Source organism: Capricornis sumatraensis, chromosome X (assembly GCF_032405125.1).
Source record: "Capricornis sumatraensis isolate serow.1 chromosome X, serow.2, whole genome shotgun sequence".
In the NCBI taxonomy this organism is placed as follows: Eukaryota; Metazoa; Chordata; class Mammalia; order Artiodactyla; family Bovidae; genus Capricornis; species Capricornis sumatraensis.
The window spans coordinates 102,324,205-102,343,221 of record NC_091092.1 but is presented as its reverse complement, the minus strand read 5'-3'; the positions used below and the strand labels follow the sequence as shown (position 1 = coordinate 102,343,221).

The 19,017-nt window shown below is 38.1% G+C and overlaps 2 protein-coding genes across 6 annotated transcripts in view; one reads left to right on the top strand and one right to left on the bottom strand.

Moving 5' to 3' along the window:
* CASK (calcium/calmodulin dependent serine protein kinase) overlaps nt 1-19,017 on the bottom strand; it is a 385,638-nt gene that overhangs the window by 138,710 nt on the left and 227,911 nt on the right. The window lies entirely within an intron of this gene.
* GPR34 (G protein-coupled receptor 34) lies at nt 11,389-12,513 on the top strand. Its single transcript, XM_068962933.1, has one exon. It carries the CDS (start codon nt 11,395-11,397, stop codon nt 12,511-12,513), a length of 1,119 nt encoding a protein of 372 aa, XP_068819034.1. The 5' UTR covers nt 11,389-11,394.

Below are 19,017 nucleotides of genomic sequence, written 5' to 3'. Positions count from 1 at the left end.
TTAGGCTGAGCAAGATGGGAAACCATTGGGAAGTTTTGAGCAGGAGAGCATGAAGATGAGTTTTAGGTTTGGAAAGGATCACTTGAGCTGCTGCAGGGAGAAGAAATGGCAAGGGCGCAAGAATGGACGAAAGGAGACCAGGTAGGAGGCTTCTGTGGGTGTTCAGGCAAGAGAAGATGGTGATTTGGACTAGACCAGAGTTATAGAGGCTGGGAGGGTAAAAAGTGGTCACATTTAGGATATGTTATGAAGGTAAATTTGACAAGAACTGCTGCTGGATATGAGGTGTGAAAGAGAGAGATAGGTCAAGTATGGTAATTAGGTTTTTGTCCTGAGCAACTGAGTGAAAATGAGGATGTCATTTACTGAATTTGGGAAACACAGGAGTAGAAATATGAAAGAGGGGTCGAGAATTTGGTTTCACACAAATTGAGTGTGAGGTCATTTAAGACAGGAGAGGGAAGGCTGGGACTAGAGATATAAATTTGGGATCAAAAGCATGTACATAATATTTATAGCCAAGATAATGAATGAAATCACTTAGGGAGTGAACTACTAATAGAAAAGATGAGGTCAGAGAATTGAGACCTGGTACACACCAGTATTTGAGGCAAGGAAGATGAGAACAATCTAGCAAAGGAAACAAAATGTCTGGACAGTGAAGCAAGGGGAAAATCAGAAGACACTGGTGTCCTGAAAGGCTACTAAGAAGTCATTAAAGGTGAGAATTGATCATGATATCTGGCAACTTGAAATTCCCTGATGACCTCGATAAGAAGGATTTTGGTGGTATGAAAGTGAAGTCGCTCAGTCATGTCCAACTCTTTGTGACCCCATGGACTGTAGCCTGCCAGGCTCCTCTGTCCATGGGGTTCTACAGGCAAGAATACTGGAGTGGGTTGCCATTTGGTGGTATAACAGAGACAAAAATCCCCACTGAACTATGTTCAAGAGAGAATAGGAAGAGATGATGTGGAAATAGTAAATTCAGATATCTTTCAAAACTTTACTGTAGTAGGATTAGAAAAATGGGATGTAGCTAGAAGAGAATGTGAAGCCAAGGAGGTTTCTTTAACTTTTTAATATTTACAACTGGAGAAACCAAATTAACAAAACCTTCATGTACAAATCACCCAGTTTCACAATTATTGACATTCTGTCATTATTGCTTTATCTATCTCCAACCATTTATTGTTATTATGTTTTTGCTGAAGTCTTTTAAAACAAACCACATCATTTCACCAGTAAAATGTTCACATATGGGGAATCTGAGTGAAAGGTGCCTGCAATTCCTTGTATAATACTTAACCTGTAACCCTATTTTAAAGTCACTTAAAAGAATTCTCCTTGTGGTTTTACTTTCAATTTGTTACATAGTGAAGTCAATTTGTTTTAACTAGATTTTGACTTAATTTGGTGTTCTAATTATACAAAACATGTACATAAAGTTTCAAAGGCAACTGTGTTAGTTGCTCAGTTGGGTCTGAATTGACTCTTTGGGACTCCATGGACTGTAGCCCGCCAGACTCCTCTGTCCATGGGATTTTCCAGGCAAGAATACTGGAATGGGTTACCATTTCCTTCTCCAGGGGATCTTCCTGACCCAGGGATCAAACCTGGGTCTCCTGCATAACAGGCAGATTCTTTACTGTCTGAGCCACCAGGGAAGCCCAACCATAAACAAATACCTTTCAGAGAGGCCTACCTTTTGTTCCCTCCCCTCAAGCCCAGTCTCTCCCTCCTCATTGGCAACCATGTGTATCCGTTTTTGGTTTATCCTTCCATTGTTTTGTTTTGAACATGAGACAATGCATACACATACTCAAAGTTTTCACATAACAACATATGCATTAGGTCACTGCATCGACATCTTCAGGGAAATTTTGTTTTGTTTTTTAAAGACAGACATTTGCATGCTGGTGGGAAAGATCCTATAAAAAGGAAAAAAATGACCTCAGAAAAGAAAGGGGATGGGATGTAGTGTACAAGTGGGAAGGGGGTTGGCCCTAGTGACGGTGAGGGAGGCACCTGTAGATGCAGGCAGATGTGAATGTTAGAAGATGAGGAAGTTCTCTTCTGAGCACTTCTATTTTCCATTTACTTGAAATAAAAAGTGATCAGCAATTGACAGTGGGGAAGGAGAGGGGGCTGTTGGCAGCGTGAGAAGAGTGAAGGTGTGAAAAAGTATTTTCAAAGGATAGGAAAATGAACTAAGACAGTGGTTCTCAAACTTTAGTATCATATAGAGTTGCTGGCCTACATCCCCCCAAGTTTCTGACTCATAAGGTCTGGGATGAGGTTAAGACCATGCATTTCTAACAAGTTCCTGAGTGACGTTGATGCTACTAGTCTGGGAACCCATGCTTTGAGAAGCCCCAGACTAAGGAAATAGGGCAGGACTGCTGGCAGCATAGGAGCCCACTCAAGGTGTGTGGTTATGAGTTTAAAGCAAGACCCATGAACACTATTCTGTGTTTACACCCAGTGGTCCTCATTTTAGCTGGTGGGGTTCAGGCCTGGAATGGGAGGTCAGCTGAATTTAACCAGGGTTGGGATTTAGATAAAGAGAGGCAGGTGGGTGATATCAGTAAGAGCAGAAACCAGCATATCTGTTTATTTCTTCTTTTCTACTTTTATCTTTTGTATAAAGAGCTAAGATAGCAACAAAGTTCAAGGAAGGGGAAGGGTGAGCGGAAGAGGATGTATGGGAATAAGCTAAGAACACCGAGACAAAAAGCAGAAAGCTCAGGATGAACAGGAAAAAGGCTCATACAAAGGAAGAACTAAGAAAAGCTTATACTCAAAACTGGGTCACAGTAGGGTCATTAGGGAACTGAAGATTGAAATATAATTAGTGTTTTGAAAAGGGGATGGCTTAGGTGTGGAAAAATAGCTACTATGATAAAAAATTTATATTTGATTTTATGAAATAGAACATATAATAAACACTAGTCATTAAAAAATTCCTGCCAGGATTCTGAAAAGCTATTTGTACACCTGTGTCTATTGCAGCATTATTCACAATAGTCAAGAGGTGGAAGCAATTCAAATGTTCACTGACAGATGAATGGATAAAGAAAATGTGGTCTATACATACAGTGGAATATTATGTACCTTTAAAAAGTAGTCTGTCATATGGTACAACATGGGTGAACCTCAAGGATATTATGCTAAACAAAATAAGCCAGGCATAAAAAGCCAAATACTATATGATTTGACTCAGATGAATTATCTAGAGTATTGAAAATCACAGAAAGTAAAAAGGTAGTTGCCAAGGGTGGGGGTAGAGAGAGGAGGGGTTCTTGTTTAGTGGACACGGAATTTCAGTTTTGCAAGATGAAAAATTTCTAGATACAAACATAACAATAAGTATATTTAGCACCACTGAAGAATATAAATATACTTACACAGCATAAACATAACAATATAAGTATATTTGCACAATATAAATATACTTAACACCACTAAACTATACATTTAAAAATAGTTAAGGTAATATTGTGCTTTTTTACACCTGCCTTCCCCACACGAAATTCCTCCTAGACCAATACAGTAATGATCTTCCTTCTCAGAAGTTCTAGGGGGAAGTAAGAGCTACAAAATGTTTTTATTCTAGCAATTTAAAAATATTCTGTCCCATGTGTCAAATTTATAACAAACTAAGAGCACTGGAGAATACGATGTTTAGGAGAGAGAATGTGCTCCCAGATAATTAGAATTGTTAGATAAAGCCCAATGAGTTAAATATTATTTAGTGCAAAATAAACAGAGTTGCAGGGCAATAATTGTGGGGAGGATAAGAACTAACTTTTCTTCCCTTCAGATGACAACAACAAAAAAAAGGGGAAATGTGATTAAACTGCAGGGCCAGCAGTTAAGATGGACATATAGTGGTTAAACACTCCCTGCAGAGTAACTTCACTATTTTCTTTAAAATATAGGAGATATTTCAATCTACTTGGGAAAGTTTATCAAGGAGAGAATACTATTACAAATTTCATCTAATCCTAAAATTATAAGATTCTGTTAGAAAATAAATCCAAGGTCTTAATTAAGGGAATACATAAAATACACTAAGTAACACTTTAAAACTAAATAATAAAATGATTCATTACTCATGTTACTATAATGCAATATAGGAATGCTATTTTATGTTGATTGCCAGTTTCTAAAATGAATCCAGAAAGAGAAATTAAATGCTTATGCTTTAAAGGTCCAGACAGCATATTATGTATTGTTACTTAGGAAAAACAGAAAATGAATATTTTAGCTTAGAATTTATAGACTTCTTTTTTTGGGGGGAGGAAGGAAAATTTTTCATAATTGTCAAGGTGGAAGGTATTCATGTAAAAGATATAAGCAATTTCCTAAAGTTGTGTTGATTGAGCTTAAAGATAAAAGTTTTGCATAGTGGTGAAGTTCTTAATATTTTCACAGGGAGTCTAAGGGTTGTCATATTGAAAAAAGAAAGGAGAAAAATACACCTATTACCACATTCAAATATATTAAAAAAGACAAACCCAACCAATTGCACCACAACCGGATGGAGGAACCCAGCTGACACACCAAGACAAGTCTGTGTGTAGGGAAGCTTGGGGATCAGCTCCTTTTACTTCAGGAGAGCCTGAACTGTGAGTATGCCTTGATTTCAACTGCATAAATGATCCTTTTTGAAGTTACATTTTGATGATCTGAATAATAAAAATGAAACTTGCTTCATGGGTGACTAGCAATGCTTTGCTTCCAGAACTCTGAGTAAACTGCTTGAATGATACCACTGCCTTGACTTAAAATGAGGCCGTATCTTCTTTAGGATATGTGATGTTTAAGATCATACTATCAATATAGTCACATTGTTTGTACTATGTTTTGTATCCTGGACAAAGACTTGCAGATCTACTTGAATTGATTAAAAGTTATTTTCATATGTAACACACTTTATTTCCATAAGTACCTTTTAAGTTATGCTGACTCCCTACTTTTAATGATAATATTTTCTTTATTATATGGCTTCTATTTTATGGTCATTATCAGATCAATTAAAATTTAAGTTTCATGTTTCAGAGGTTACTATGGTGAATATTGGAGAAAAGAAAAAGCAAAATACACTTTAGTCAATGCACTTAAATTTTAAAAAATGTTTTAACCACAGTTAAATTGATAACAAAACCTTATGTACTACTAATAGTATTCTTTCCAAAATGACATGCTTTTTAATTTTCATTTTGTATGCAGCAATTAGTGCAATTTTTAAAGCATGGCCTGAATGATTCAGTGGATATCACATCAAACTACAAATGTGAAAGGCTGATAGCACTGCCAAATAGGTATGTATTTTCTATGTGATGTTTTCACAAACATAACCAAACTGCATTTTTATACATGAATTTATTATATGGGAAATAATTTTCACTGATATTTTGTTAGCTATAAATTCTGAAAAGCTTCAACTATTTTTTAACACTTATTTTTGGTTGTGCTGGGTCTTTGTTGTTTTGTGTGGGCTTTCTCTGACTGTGGTGTGTGGGCTTCTCATTGCAGTGGCTTCTGTAGTTGCAGAGAGCAGGCTCTAGGCACATGGGCTGTAGTAGCTGCAGCACGCAGTAGTTGTTGCGGGCCCTGGAGTGGGCAGGCTTCAGTACGTGTGGCATATGGGCTCAGGAGTTGCGGCTCCGGGGCGCAAGAGTGTGGGCTCAGTAGTTGTGGGGCATGAGTTTAGTTGCCCCGTGGCATGTGGAATCCTCTTGGACTAGGAATTTAACCTATGTCCCCTGCAATGGCAGGTGGATTCTTATCCTCTGTGCTACCAGAGAAGTCCCCCCAAACTGCATTTAAAAAGCTTTTGCTCATTGGAGGCTACAGTGGAATCTTGGGTCCTGCCTCTGAGTACAGAAGTTCCTATAGCAGCCAGTTGAAAAATTACTGGCACAGAAAGGTGGTGCTAGTGGGTACAATGCAGCAGTAATAACAGGGTTGCAAACGTCAGGATTTGTCAAGTAATACCATTAAAAACCATTAACCATCTACTATCAAAAAACCACAGTGACCACATCACACAAGTCACAACTCATATCCACTGGGAAATTGGTCCACTCTGTGAATGTAGTGATTTGTTTATCTTCACTGGCCATTCTTAACAAATCAAGTAAGTAGTTTTGAAAACATCAGTAAATGGCCTTGGGAATAGAAAGTGACTGGCACATTGTAAAGGAGACAGAAATCAGCCATTAAGTTCAAAATGGAATCTTATCTGTTAATTCATTAATAAATGACAACACTAGCCATTCAATATAGGCTTCTAAATGATGGATATTATTATTATTTAAAAAATACATTGTTCTCTTTGAGCTTGAAAGTGCAGCAAAACAAGGAAGGCTTATTGGTGATCTTACTCAGTTATTATTTATTTTATCTGCAGATTGGAGCTGAGGCAAATGGTTTCAGGCTTTGTGCTAAATGGCTTTCTAGAAACATCTTGATCATGGCTATCAGGCCTAGAAATAAGTTTGAAAGGTATACTTTGGGGGAAAATCTGTTCAGCATTCTGAGAATTTCAGCAAACTCTGGACTGACTGACTTATTTTCATGAACATAGCAAACAAAAAGATTAGTACCTTTTTCAAAGAGGTAAATTTAGGTGACATAATCTTTCCTTAAAATTGCTAGTGTGGATAATGTTAAAGGAATCATATCAAAGTATTGCTGACAGAACTCATCATTGATAAAGAAAATGCTGATCATTTGGGATTAGGAGGAGCGAGGTTTGGTGAAATGGATCACTGGCTCTGAAAGTCAGATGGATCTGTGGTCATGGTTAGCAATCATGAACATCTTTATTTTTCATTAATACCTCCCTCACAAAGTTATTATAAGGATTATGTAAATGAAATAATATAAATATGCTTATTAACACACTGCCTGGTACACAGCAAATGCTAAATAAATATTACTTATCGGTTCAGTCATCTAGCTCGAGGGTTCAATTCTGACTGTACATTAGAATGCCCTGAGGAGCTTTTAGAGGAAACCATTGCTTGGAGCCGTTCCAGACCAATTAAATCAGAAGATCTAGGGAGGGGGCCAGGCACTGGTATCTTTAAAAAGCCATCAAGAGGATTCTAATACGTAGCCAGGACTGAGACTTACTGAGAGTCCCTTCTACAAAGTACCCAATCATGGTAGTCTCAAAAAAATCTCTGGTGGTAAGACCCTTACTACTTCCCAAGATAGATGGTTTCATTCTAAAAAAGTATTTCCTTAAAAGGAGACATCTGTTTTGGCATTTTTACTCACTGGTCCTTGTTCTGCTTTCGGGAGACATACAACACAAGGTGCAATCCCTTTCTCCACGGCCTTGAACGCATTCCCATCTCCAGGCGCCTGTTCCCTTCCACTTGCTCCTTGCTCTTCCCCACCCCAACCCCCTCTGGCTCTGTGGCCTTTTCTTAGTGTGCTGCTGAGGATGAAACCCTGTACTCAGGGTCAGACCTTACCAGCTGAGGACAGAACTGGATTGGTAGGACAGTCTTCATTGAAGACACTCCACAGGCATGAAGTCAACCAAGGACAGGTTAGTTTTTGTTGCAGCCACATCACACAATGGATATGGCAACTGCAGTCAACTACAACTGTGTTTCTGTTAACGGAGCTAACGCCTTTCCTGTACTTGAACAGTTGATTTTAATATCCACATGTAGGACTTCACAAACTTTTTGAGTAAATCCCCTCTTTCATTCAACAGCATTTATTGTGGTAAGCACTTGGTACACAGAGGCAAATTAAGCAGACTTGTTTCCTAACTCTGTTGTTCAGTTGCTTGGTCATGTCCGACTCTTTGCAACTCTATGGACTGCAGCACGCCAGGCTTCCCTGTCCCTCGCCATCTCCCGGAGTCTGCCCAAGTTCACGGCCATTGAATGAGTGATGTCATCCAACCATCTCATCCTCTGTCGCCCTCTAATGGAATTTAAAATATAGCAATGGAGAAAAGAAAAGAAAAAAAAAATCCTCTACAGTTTTCAAAGTTATTTCAGCTATCTGAGCTCTCAAAATCACGTCACCTGTCATGCCTCAGCTCACTTTCATCAGTGGCCATGAGCTGTTTCTACCTGAGCCTCAGTCATCTCCCTATGTGACCACACAACACAGGTCCCCCTCCAGGGGCCCTTCTCTTCCTGGTAATCTACATTGCATGTTCAGCTCCATTTTTGGCAGCCTGACATTCTTCCTAGATTGCCTTTTCCTTTTTAGAATTTTAGCTGACCAGAAGCACACCTGTAAGTTTCTAACAACTTTGTGAAATCTGGCTCCCTGCAGTTGAGACACACAAAAGACTGGCCTTGGTCCTCTTGCCTCCCTCCCTCTGTTGTTCTGAGCCTGCACTCTGGGGACAGGCTGTCACTGGGGATTACATAACTTCCTTTTCACCAGTCAGTTCCCCTTCCAAGGATTCAATTTCCCTCTTTACAAAAATTTAAACTGGAATTTCATCCTCTACTAAAATGGTTTCTTCTGGATGAAATTATGGGTAGAGTTTTAAGAAGGGCTAAGTTCTTTCAAATGTTTTTCTCTGTGTATAATGTCAAATCAGGAAATGAATTATGGTAATTCAAATCTACTTTACAGCATTCAAAGTTTGAATGCACACTCTTGCAAAGATATTTTCCGAGAGCAGGGTCTCTGTCATATTCACCTTCATTTTACAAGCAGTATTTAGGAGGTGCTAGGGGTAAAGAAACATCAAAACCTCAGATAAGCGGATGATACCACTCTAATGGCAGAAAGCGAAAAGGAACTAAAGAGTCTCTGGATGAGGGTAAAGAAGGAGAGTGAAAGAGCTGGCTTAAAACTAAATATTAAAAAAACTAAGATCATGGCATCCGGCCCCATTACTTCATGGCAAATAGAGGGTGAAAAGGTGGAAGCAGTGACAGATTTCCTCTTCTTGGGCTCTAAAATCACTGCGGATAGTGACTGCAGCCATGAAATCAGAAGACATTTGCTTCTTGGCAGGAAAGGTATGACAAACCTAGACAGTGTGTTGAAAAGCAGAGACATAACTCTGGTGACAAAGGTCCATAAAGTCAAGGCTATGGTCTTCCCACTGGTAACGTACCATTGTGGGAGCTGGACTGTAAAAAGGGCAGAGCGCAAAAGAATTAATGCCTTCGAACTATGGTGCTGGAGTCCCTTGGACAGCAAGGAGATCAAACCAGTCAATCTTAAGGGAGATCAACTCTGAATACTCACTGGAAGGACTCATGCTGAAGCTGAAACGCCAGTATTTTGGTCATCTGATGTGAATAGCTGACTCATTGGAAAAGTCCCTGATACTGGGAAAGATTGATGGCAGAAGAAGAGGGTGTCAGAGGATGAGATGGCTGGATGGCATCACCAATGCAACGGACATGAGCTTCAGCAAACTCCGGGAGATGGTAAGGGACAAAGGGGCCTGGTCCATGCTGCAGTCCATGGGGTCACAGAGAGTCGGACACGACTGGGCAACTGAACAACAACAGTGGTAAACAACCTGCCTGCCAATGAAGGAGACATAAGAGATGCAGGTTCCATCCCCAGGTTGGGAAGATCCCCCGGAGAAGGTACTGGCTACCCACTCCAGTCTTCTTGCCTGGAGAAACCTATGGATAGAGGAGACTGGCAGACTACAGTCCATAGGGATGTAAAGAATCAGACATGACTGAAGCGACTTAGCACAAGATATTCACCAAAATGAAATTAATCAAAAGGTGCTGTTTTAAATCTGTCACTGAACACTTGTATATGCCAAGGTAAACAAAAGAACAGTTTTGTTGTTTGTAGAATGCATTTCTTTTCATTTCTACAAACAAAAAAACTAACGCTTAGAAAAGGTTATTTTATTGAAGGTCACAGAGTTAGTTAGGTCTCATTTTGATGTGAGACCCTGAATGGCTGTTACACCTGCTAAGAAGCTTCTGTAATTAAGTTCAGTTCATTCTCTCAGTCGTGTCCGACTCTTTGCGACCCCATGAATCACAGCACGCCAGGCCTCCCTGTCCATCACCAACTCCCGGAGTTCACTCAGACTCACATCCATCGAGTCAGTGATGAGACCCCCTAGAATCCTATCCTCTCATCTTCTCTTTATGATGACCTCTCAGACTGAGCTCTTCAGAGCTGCCAATGCCAAACAAAGAGCAGGTAACAAATAGCATTGCTAACATTGTCTGCTGCCACAGACAAGTGGAATTCACACACTACCAACAGTCCCAAAAGCCCTAGCCCACAGTCTGTGTCACCTGCAGGTACTTACTTTCAAAATCTTGGATTGCATGTCCTCTTTCCTATTTACATTGCCACTCTATGCTTCTAGGTCAGCGGACTCTCCAATCTGACTCTCTGGTGGCCATCATCACCTGTCTTGGTTTTGTTTGGTTACTTTGCTCTCCTGTGCAAATGTTGCGAGTCTACCTAACCAGGTAAGTGCTGTGCTCTATTGGTCTGTTACATTAATTGCACACCCCTGTAGGCAAGTGATTTTAATACCTTCAATGAGATGTTAGATTGAAAAAGAAATTTACGACCCTTTCCTCTATTCCCTGGAAAAGGGGATGGCAACCTACTCTAGTATTTTTGTCTGGATAATTCCTTGGACAGAGGAACCTGGTGGGCTACAGTCCATGGGTCACAGTTGGACATTTTTCACAATGTCTGAAAAATCAATCATCTACTATTTGTGCAAATAGTTGGACATAACTGAGCAACTAACACACCTCTATTCCCACTGTGGAATGAGAGACTGCCACAGTCTGTCACACATTACATGGCAATAGGTACCAAAATGAATGAATGAATGCCATCTATGAGGGACAGAGTCAAGGCAGGAAACTGGACAGGGGTCAGCAGTGGGTTCAGTTCACTCATGTCTCATGTCTTCACTTTAGGGAAACTGACAACTCATCTTTGAAAAATATGAGCTGTCATCTCTATCTCCATTTCTATTCCCATCCCAGCTTCCCCAAGAAAAGACAAGTTCACAGTTCAGTTGATTTTAATGTAACAACAACAGACCTTGAACACTGACCATAGGATAGAAAAGGTTAGTGCAGGATGCTCCAACACTTTTACACTATGTGCTGCTTGTCTTGTGATACCATAATGCTCCTGCATAGATTGTGGAGATATCCACATGGTCCAAAGTAGGATAAAAGAAAAGTTTCTTACAATGTCTGAAAAATCAATCATTTACTATTTGTGCTTTGAGCTAAAGTAATTGTTACAAACATAACAAACGACTCACTCAATGTTTGGCATTCTGTTTTAGGAAACATCTGAGGACATAAAAACTACACTCAAGGAACATGTCCTTTTAGCACCTTCATTTTTTGATCCCGACAGAAGAGATTGAGAAGTCAGATGGTGACGATGATGACAACTTCAGTCAGCAGCTGGTCTTACTCCTCCAAAGGAGTGTACTTTAATTATAGCGTCCAATCGCCACACAACTTCTCAGGAGCATCAAATTTTACTGCCTGCTCCATGGATGAAAAATTACTCTCCAGTGTGTTAATAACATTCTACTCTGTTATCTTCATCATGGGGCTGGTTGGAAACATAATTGCCCTCTATGTATTCCTGGGTATCCACCGCAAAAGAAATTCCATTCAGATTTACCTACTCAACGTAGCCATTGCAGACCTCTTACTTATCTTCTGCCTCCCTTTCCGAATAATGTATCACATTAACCAAAACAAGTGGACACTAGGTGTGATTCTTTGCAAGGTTGTGGGAACACTATTTTATATGAACATGTATATTAGCATTATTTTGCTTGGATTCATCAGTTTGGATCGTTACATCAAAATTAATCGGTCTATCCAACAACGGAAGGCAATAACAACCAAGCAGAGTATTTATGTTTGCTGTATAGTATGGATAGTTGCTCTTGCTGGATTTTTAACTATGATTATTTTAACCCTTAAGAAAGGAGGTCATAATTCCACGATGTGCTTCCATTACAGAGATAAGCTCAATGCAAAAGGAGAAGCAATTTTTAACTATGTTCTTGTGGTAATGTTCTGGCTAATTTTCCTACTAATCATCCTTTCATATATTAAGATTGGCAAGAATCTATTGAGGATTTCTAAAAGGAGGTCAAAATTTCCGAATTCTGGTAAATATGCCACTACTGCCCGGAATTCCTTCATTGTGCTTATCATTTTTACTGTATGTTTTGTTCCCTACCACGCCTTCCGATTTGTCTATATTTCTTCACAGCTAAATGTGTCGTCTTGCTATTGGAAGGAAATCGTTCACAAAACCAATGAGATCATGCTGGTTTTCTCATCTTTTAACAGCTGTTTAGATCCAGTCATGTATTTCCTGATGTCCAGTAATATTCGCAAGATAATGTGCCAGCTTCTTTCTAGACGATTTCAAGGGGAAGCGAGCAGGAGTGAAAGTACTTCAGAATTTAAACCAGGATACTCCCTACATGATACATCTGCCGTGGCTAAAATTCAGACTACTTCTTAAAGCACTTATGTTGAACATATGAAAAAGTGATAAAATGCAGCCTAATTCCCTGAAGAACAAAAAATCATGAAACAAAGCTCAGGTCTTCCTGAAGTTCTTTGCTTATCTGTGATATTTCATTCGCTTAATTGTAATATATTTCAAGAGTAAGCTCACAGTCATCACTAGAGTACATCTGTATATAAAATCTTTTACAAATATATTGTTAGGCTAATGCTGTTAACATAGATTATAAAATTAACTGAAATTTATGGTTTTGACTATAGAATAATGAAAGAAAATGTCATAGTTTCTCAAGTCACTAAAGTAATTATTCAAAATCAAGTACCTAATACTAATTTAAAGTGTGTTTAACAGTTAACTGATTTCAGGACTGACTTAGAATATCAGAAAATATATGTTCATTGTCATTTGAAAAGCTTGTATAATTTGCCACTGTATTCATTTATGTCTAAGCCTATCAACAAATAAAATGATAATTAATAAAATTCTAACAAATCTGAAATCAACCTATTATCTATCACTTCTTAGATAAAATAGAAAGAATTTAAATACTGTACAGTAAAAATCAAACAACAGATGGGCTAAAATTCAATAGCCTAGCAACAGGACTTAAGATTGCAACTTACTTAAAACAGATTTATTAGCAATTTAGCCATCTTGGACCGCACAGTTTGGTAAAGTATAATTAAAGATGCATATACCCTATGAGCCAGCAAGTTCACTGCTAGGTATACATCTTACAGAAGCACTGAAACATATACATAAAACACATGTAAAGATGCTCACTGACCTACTGCTCATAATACTAAACAAATGGAAACAAACTAAGTATGAGTATGCATCAGCAAAGGAATGGAGAAATAAACTACACCTGCATGCATCAACATGGAGAATTCTCAAAAATAACATTGAATAAAAAACAAAAACTGCAAAGGGTATCTACCATCAGAAATAATTTATGTAAAATACAAAACCATGTTCAGATTCTTTACAGATCTATACATATGCAATAAAAATATAAAACATATGTGGTAACACAAACATATACACCAATTTGAAGTTAATGGTTACATCTGGAGAGATTCGAAGCAAACATGGCAAATTATTAATAATGTTTCTTAAGCCTGTGTGGTGGTACATGAGTGTCATGTTATTTTTGGTATATATCTCAGTGTTTAAAATATTTCATAACAATACAGAAAACCTGTAGAATACAATTAAAAAGAACGAATTCTGAAATTTTCATGTACATTAAAAAATAACTAGAGAGTAAGCTAAGAGAAAGGGCCCTTATATTCTTTTAAAAAATTTTTATTTCACTGAAGTATAGTTGTACATTCTTTTTCATATTCTTTTCCTATTATGGTTTATCATAAGATACTGAATATAGTTCCCAGAGCTATGCAGTAGGACCTTATAAATTTTTTTATTACTTTGCTTTGACAACATCAACAAATACCAAACTGAAATTGAGTAAGTATGACAATACTGATTTCCTCTCATGTTCTCAAAATAAATTTTTTTTACATTGTTAGTAAACATTTTATATCCCTATGTGTCTCTATTGTAAACATACAGTTTGAATGGTTAAATTACATTATCTATTATTATTACTAGTTAAGGAACATTTGGGCTCCAAAATCACTGCAGATGGTGATTGTAGCTATGAAATTAAAAGACGCTTACTCCTTGGAAGAAAAGTTATGACCAACCTAGATAGTATATTCTAAAGCAGGGACATTACTTTGCCGACTAAGGTCCGTCTAGTCAAGGCTATGGTTTTTCCAGTAGTCATGTATGGATGTGAGTTGGACTGTGAAGAAGGCTGAGTGCCGAAGAATTGATGCTTTTGAACTGTGGTGTTGGAGAAGACTCTTGAGTCCCTTGGACTGCAAGGAGATCCAACCAGTCCATTCTGAAGGAGATCAGCCCTGGGATTTCTTTGGAAGGAATGATGCTACAGCTGAAACTCCAGTACTTTGGCCACCTCATGCGAAGAGCTGACTCATTGGAAAAGACTCTGATGCTGGGAGGGATTGGGGGCAGGTGAAGAAGGGGACGACAGAGGATGAGATGGCTGGATGGTATCACTGACTCGATGGACGTGAGTCTGAGTGAACTCTGGGAGTTGGTGATGGACAGGGAGGCCTGGCGTGCTGCGATTCATGGGGTCGCAAAGAGTCGGACATGACTGAGCGACTGGACTGAACTGAACTGAAGGAACATTAAAAGTAACATATATGTACTCATAATTCTAGAAGCTTTCTCATTATTTATATTAAATGTGACAATTCCTATAAAGTCCTGCACAATGGCATTATCAAAGAATAAAAAAGTACACCAAGTCAATTCTTGCTATATTATTTGTGTCAAAATAAATTTTGATAAAAGTCAACCTATCTAGAAGTTCATAACAACAGATGTTATAGTAACCTGAATCCTTATAGTAACCTATACACCTTACAGTAACCTGAATCCTGTAGAATATTTCTACATTTTTAGAAAAACTTGCTAAACTTACCAAATTTGAAGCTACTTATTATATATAATCTTCTATTTCTTATTGAAATACTGTCCCTAGCTCCCCCAAGCCAAGGTTTAGTTCTAGAAGCATACAGAAAAGGGAAAAGCAGACGCATATACTTATCCTCACCTTGCAACAGATCTTCAGAACAAGTCTCTAAATAATATTTCACATATGCAAAACCAAACAAAGGCAAAATTAACTGCCTGGTTGCAAGAGTAAGACCTAAATGCTGAGTATTGCTGTTAGTTTTGAAAAAGTTATTCTGTGCAGAGCTGGGTTTGATGGCAGTTGAATGTCTTAGATCAGGTCAATAGAAGAAGAAAATGATGTTCTAGTACAGAAGGTTTTATTTTCAACCTTCTTTTTAAAATAGATTCTTCAGTCCTGCTAATATGAAAGTAGAACTAATATAATTACAGCTCTGTGAAGCAAAGCATTACTGAAAAGTTATCCACAAGAGAAAAACAGCATGAAATAGTTTTCTCAACAGGCAGCCTGGATTCTGCAGAAACATATTAACAGGCTAATTATTTTCTAGTTTTTTGAAATATGAATGGAAACTTCTTTTACCAGATATTAAATTTTATTCTTATCCTTTATTAATGATGGCACTGCATGGAGCACATGCAAAGATAAACTTATCAGTGGAGCAGAGCTCACAGCTCTATGCAGACCCTCAATGATACATGAGAAGATTACATGCCAAATTAATCTCTCAAAAGGGTAGAAGCAGGAACAAATCAGAGGGCAACCCAAGATTCTTGATGTGCAAGAATCTTGCAAAGTGGGTTTAAAACTTTTCTGGGTGACTGATACACTCGCGTCCTTCAGAAAGAATCCCTGCAAATAAAGATGATATCACAAAGAGCATTGGGGAAGGAAGAAATCATAAATAGTGCTGCACTTATTGAAAATAGTGTTGTACTTATTTAAAAGAAAATAAAAAGCCAATTTAGAGATGGTTGGATGGCATCGACAATGGACATGATTTTGAGCAAACTCATGGATGGTGATGGACAGGGTAGATGGTGATGGACAGGGAAGCCTGGCGTGCTGCTGTCCATGGGGTCGCAAAGAGTCAGACACGACTGAGCAACTGAACAACAACAACTTGTATCACACCCCTCAAAAATTCCAAGTGGATCAGAGTTAGATGTAAATAATGAAAGCATTAAAACACTAACTCATCTGTGGAAGGGAGAGGACTCCCTGTTAATAAAATAGAAATAACCATAGGGAAAGAAGCATAGTTTTGACTTTAAAAAGTAGATTATTTGGGGGGGGGGCGTCAAAAACTGTAAACAAAAATAAAAGCTAAAGCACAAAGTGGGAAAAATATTCACAACAGATATGACATTTACTGGAGAGTCTTTTATGTCAGGCACCAAAGGACACCAAAAACTTCTAAAGAAACTTGTATTTTTACTGGAGCCGATTATACAGAGTGAAGTAAGCCAGAAAGAAAAACACCAATACAGTATACTAACACATATATATGGAATTTAGAAAGATGGCAATGACGACCCTGTCTGCAAGACAGCAAAAAGGACACAGATGTGTATAGCGGACTTTTGGACTCAGAAGGAGAGGAAGAGGGTGTGACGATTTGGGAGAATGGCATTGTAACATGTATACTATCATGTAAGAATCGAATCGCCAGTCTATGTCCGACGCAGGATACAGCATGCTTGGGGCTGGTGCACGGTGATGACCCAGAGAGATGTTATGGGGAGGGAGGTGGGAGGGGGGTTCATGTTTGGGAACGCATGTACACCCGTGGTGGATTCATGTCAATGTATGGCAAAACCAAAAAAAAAAAAAAAAGTTAATGATGGAAAAAAAAATAAAAAAATTAAAAAAATATATAAAAAAATTAAAAAAAAGAAACTTGTATTTTTGATCAGAACAAAGCGATTGAATCTCACCATATAATCTGAATTATGTCAACTTGGTTGAGATAGAAACTCTCACAATGGATGATACAGTGTCCTTTTTCATAGCTACTTGACCCAGTTGAGAACCTAATTCCTCTAAGTGCCTCAGTTCGGTTGTGATTTTCAAATTTAAGATGTGGAGGGCTGGTTTCCTGGTGGTTTCACAATAGACCCTATGCTAAAAAGGAAGTGCTAGGTTTGTCCTAAACTTCTATTTTGCCCCTTCAAGTTCGCATGCAAGGGAGTAGGAAGCAAGGTATTGAATAAAACATATTTGTTGATGTGCTTTTTACTGTGCTGGGTGCTTGACATGCATTAAAATCATTTAATCCTAACTGCATTGTGATGGAAGTATCAACTGTATTTTTCATGAGGCGATGCAAGTTGGTAGACTTTTATTCCATAGGCACTGTCTCTGCTAAAACACTGCTTTTCATTTTGCATTTTATTTTGCCCAAGCAAAATGGTAATTACTGAGATGTCTTCTGTTATTAAAAAAACACATCATACATGGGCATTACTATGTAGTTAGGGCAAAAATTCTGCTGTTACTCATCAAAAGTATGTGATGTAAAAAACCCAACATCTTAAAAAACTAGTTTTATAGCTATCACACATTCATACACTCTGTAAAAGCTCTGCCTGAAATATGGATGATAAAACAGTACAAAAGCAGGTTGAATAGAAGGAGAAAAAAATGAAATCAAATTAAAGCATCTCACCCTCATTAATTTTGCTTCTAGCCCAGGAAATGCACAAAGAACCATCCTAAGATGAGCTTTGGAAAAGGTTTCTAATTATGGTTTGGATACAGGTATTGATGATGCACAGAATCTCTTTTTTGCTTTAGTAAGCCATACAAGCTATTCCAGGGGCAACAGTGAACTGTTAGTTATACTCTGGTTTGGTAATTCCACATATACTCTTCTTTTAGGTATAAAATAGTTCAAATATACAACAAAGCAAAAATACAATGTAACAGGCAGTAAGCACCCATCAGCGAAATTGTGCAGATATCAAATGTTTGGGCTCTATTCACTTAACTGTTTTCTTGTACCTATACATAATCTAAGAAGATATACTAGAGCTCATCTCGAGGTAGCCGCTTGCCTAAAGTTAGGTATATCTCTCTGGTGTACATGTTTACCCTTTTATAACATACGTAAGTGGTACAAATAACAATGTACATTAGCTTTTGTTTTAAAAATTTACACAAACAGTATCTTACTAATACACCCTTTTGTAACTTTTCACTCAAATTGTGTTTATGTGGATATACGAAGGTCCCCTTCATCTTCCCAGATGCATAGTGTTTACTGTGAGAACAAACAACAGTTTGACTCTCCATTTCTCCTAACAATGGGCCTTTAGGTGGTTTCCACAGTTTCGTTATTAGAAACCACGTTCAAGTGAAGTCTCCTGCGCGCATGTGTGGAAGTTTGCGATGGTTGACACCTAGAAGTAGAAATGCTTGGTTGTAAAGGGTATACACATTTTCATTTTATTTCACTTGTGACGAACTGCTCTCCAAAGTGATTTTTATCAGTTTATACACCTATTCCATCACTAGCAAGATGAGAGTTCCTCTACCCACATCCTCACCAATACTTGGTTTTATCAGATTTACTAACTTTTGCCAATCTGAGAGGTGTGAAATGGCATCTCCCCAGGGTTTTAATTTGCATTTCCTTGATTACAAGTGAAAAGGAGCAGCAGCATCTCTTTGCCCATTCATGTTTCTTCTTGGGTGAATGATCTATTCATATCTACACCTCTTTCCCTTTTCCCTATAATGAGTTGCCTGTATTCTTTTTTTCTTTCAAATCATTGGCATAATTCTTTAGATATTCTGTATACTAATCTTTGGTTCTTTATATGGGTTGCAAATAACTTCTACCAGTCTGAGACTTGTCTTTTACTTTGCTTATGGTTTCTTCTGCCAGTCACCACTAGGAAAGGAAGACATTTTCTAATCAATAAATCTAGAGGAACCCTGGCCTTCTGGAATACGACACCCTTCAAGGACCAAGCTAAAGAATT

Bases quoted from the DNA above. Each gene is read 5' to 3' on its own strand.
- GPR34 (XM_068962933.1), top strand. From the start codon at position 11,395: ATGGTGACGATGATGACAACTTCAGTCAGCAGCTGGTCTTACTCCTCC.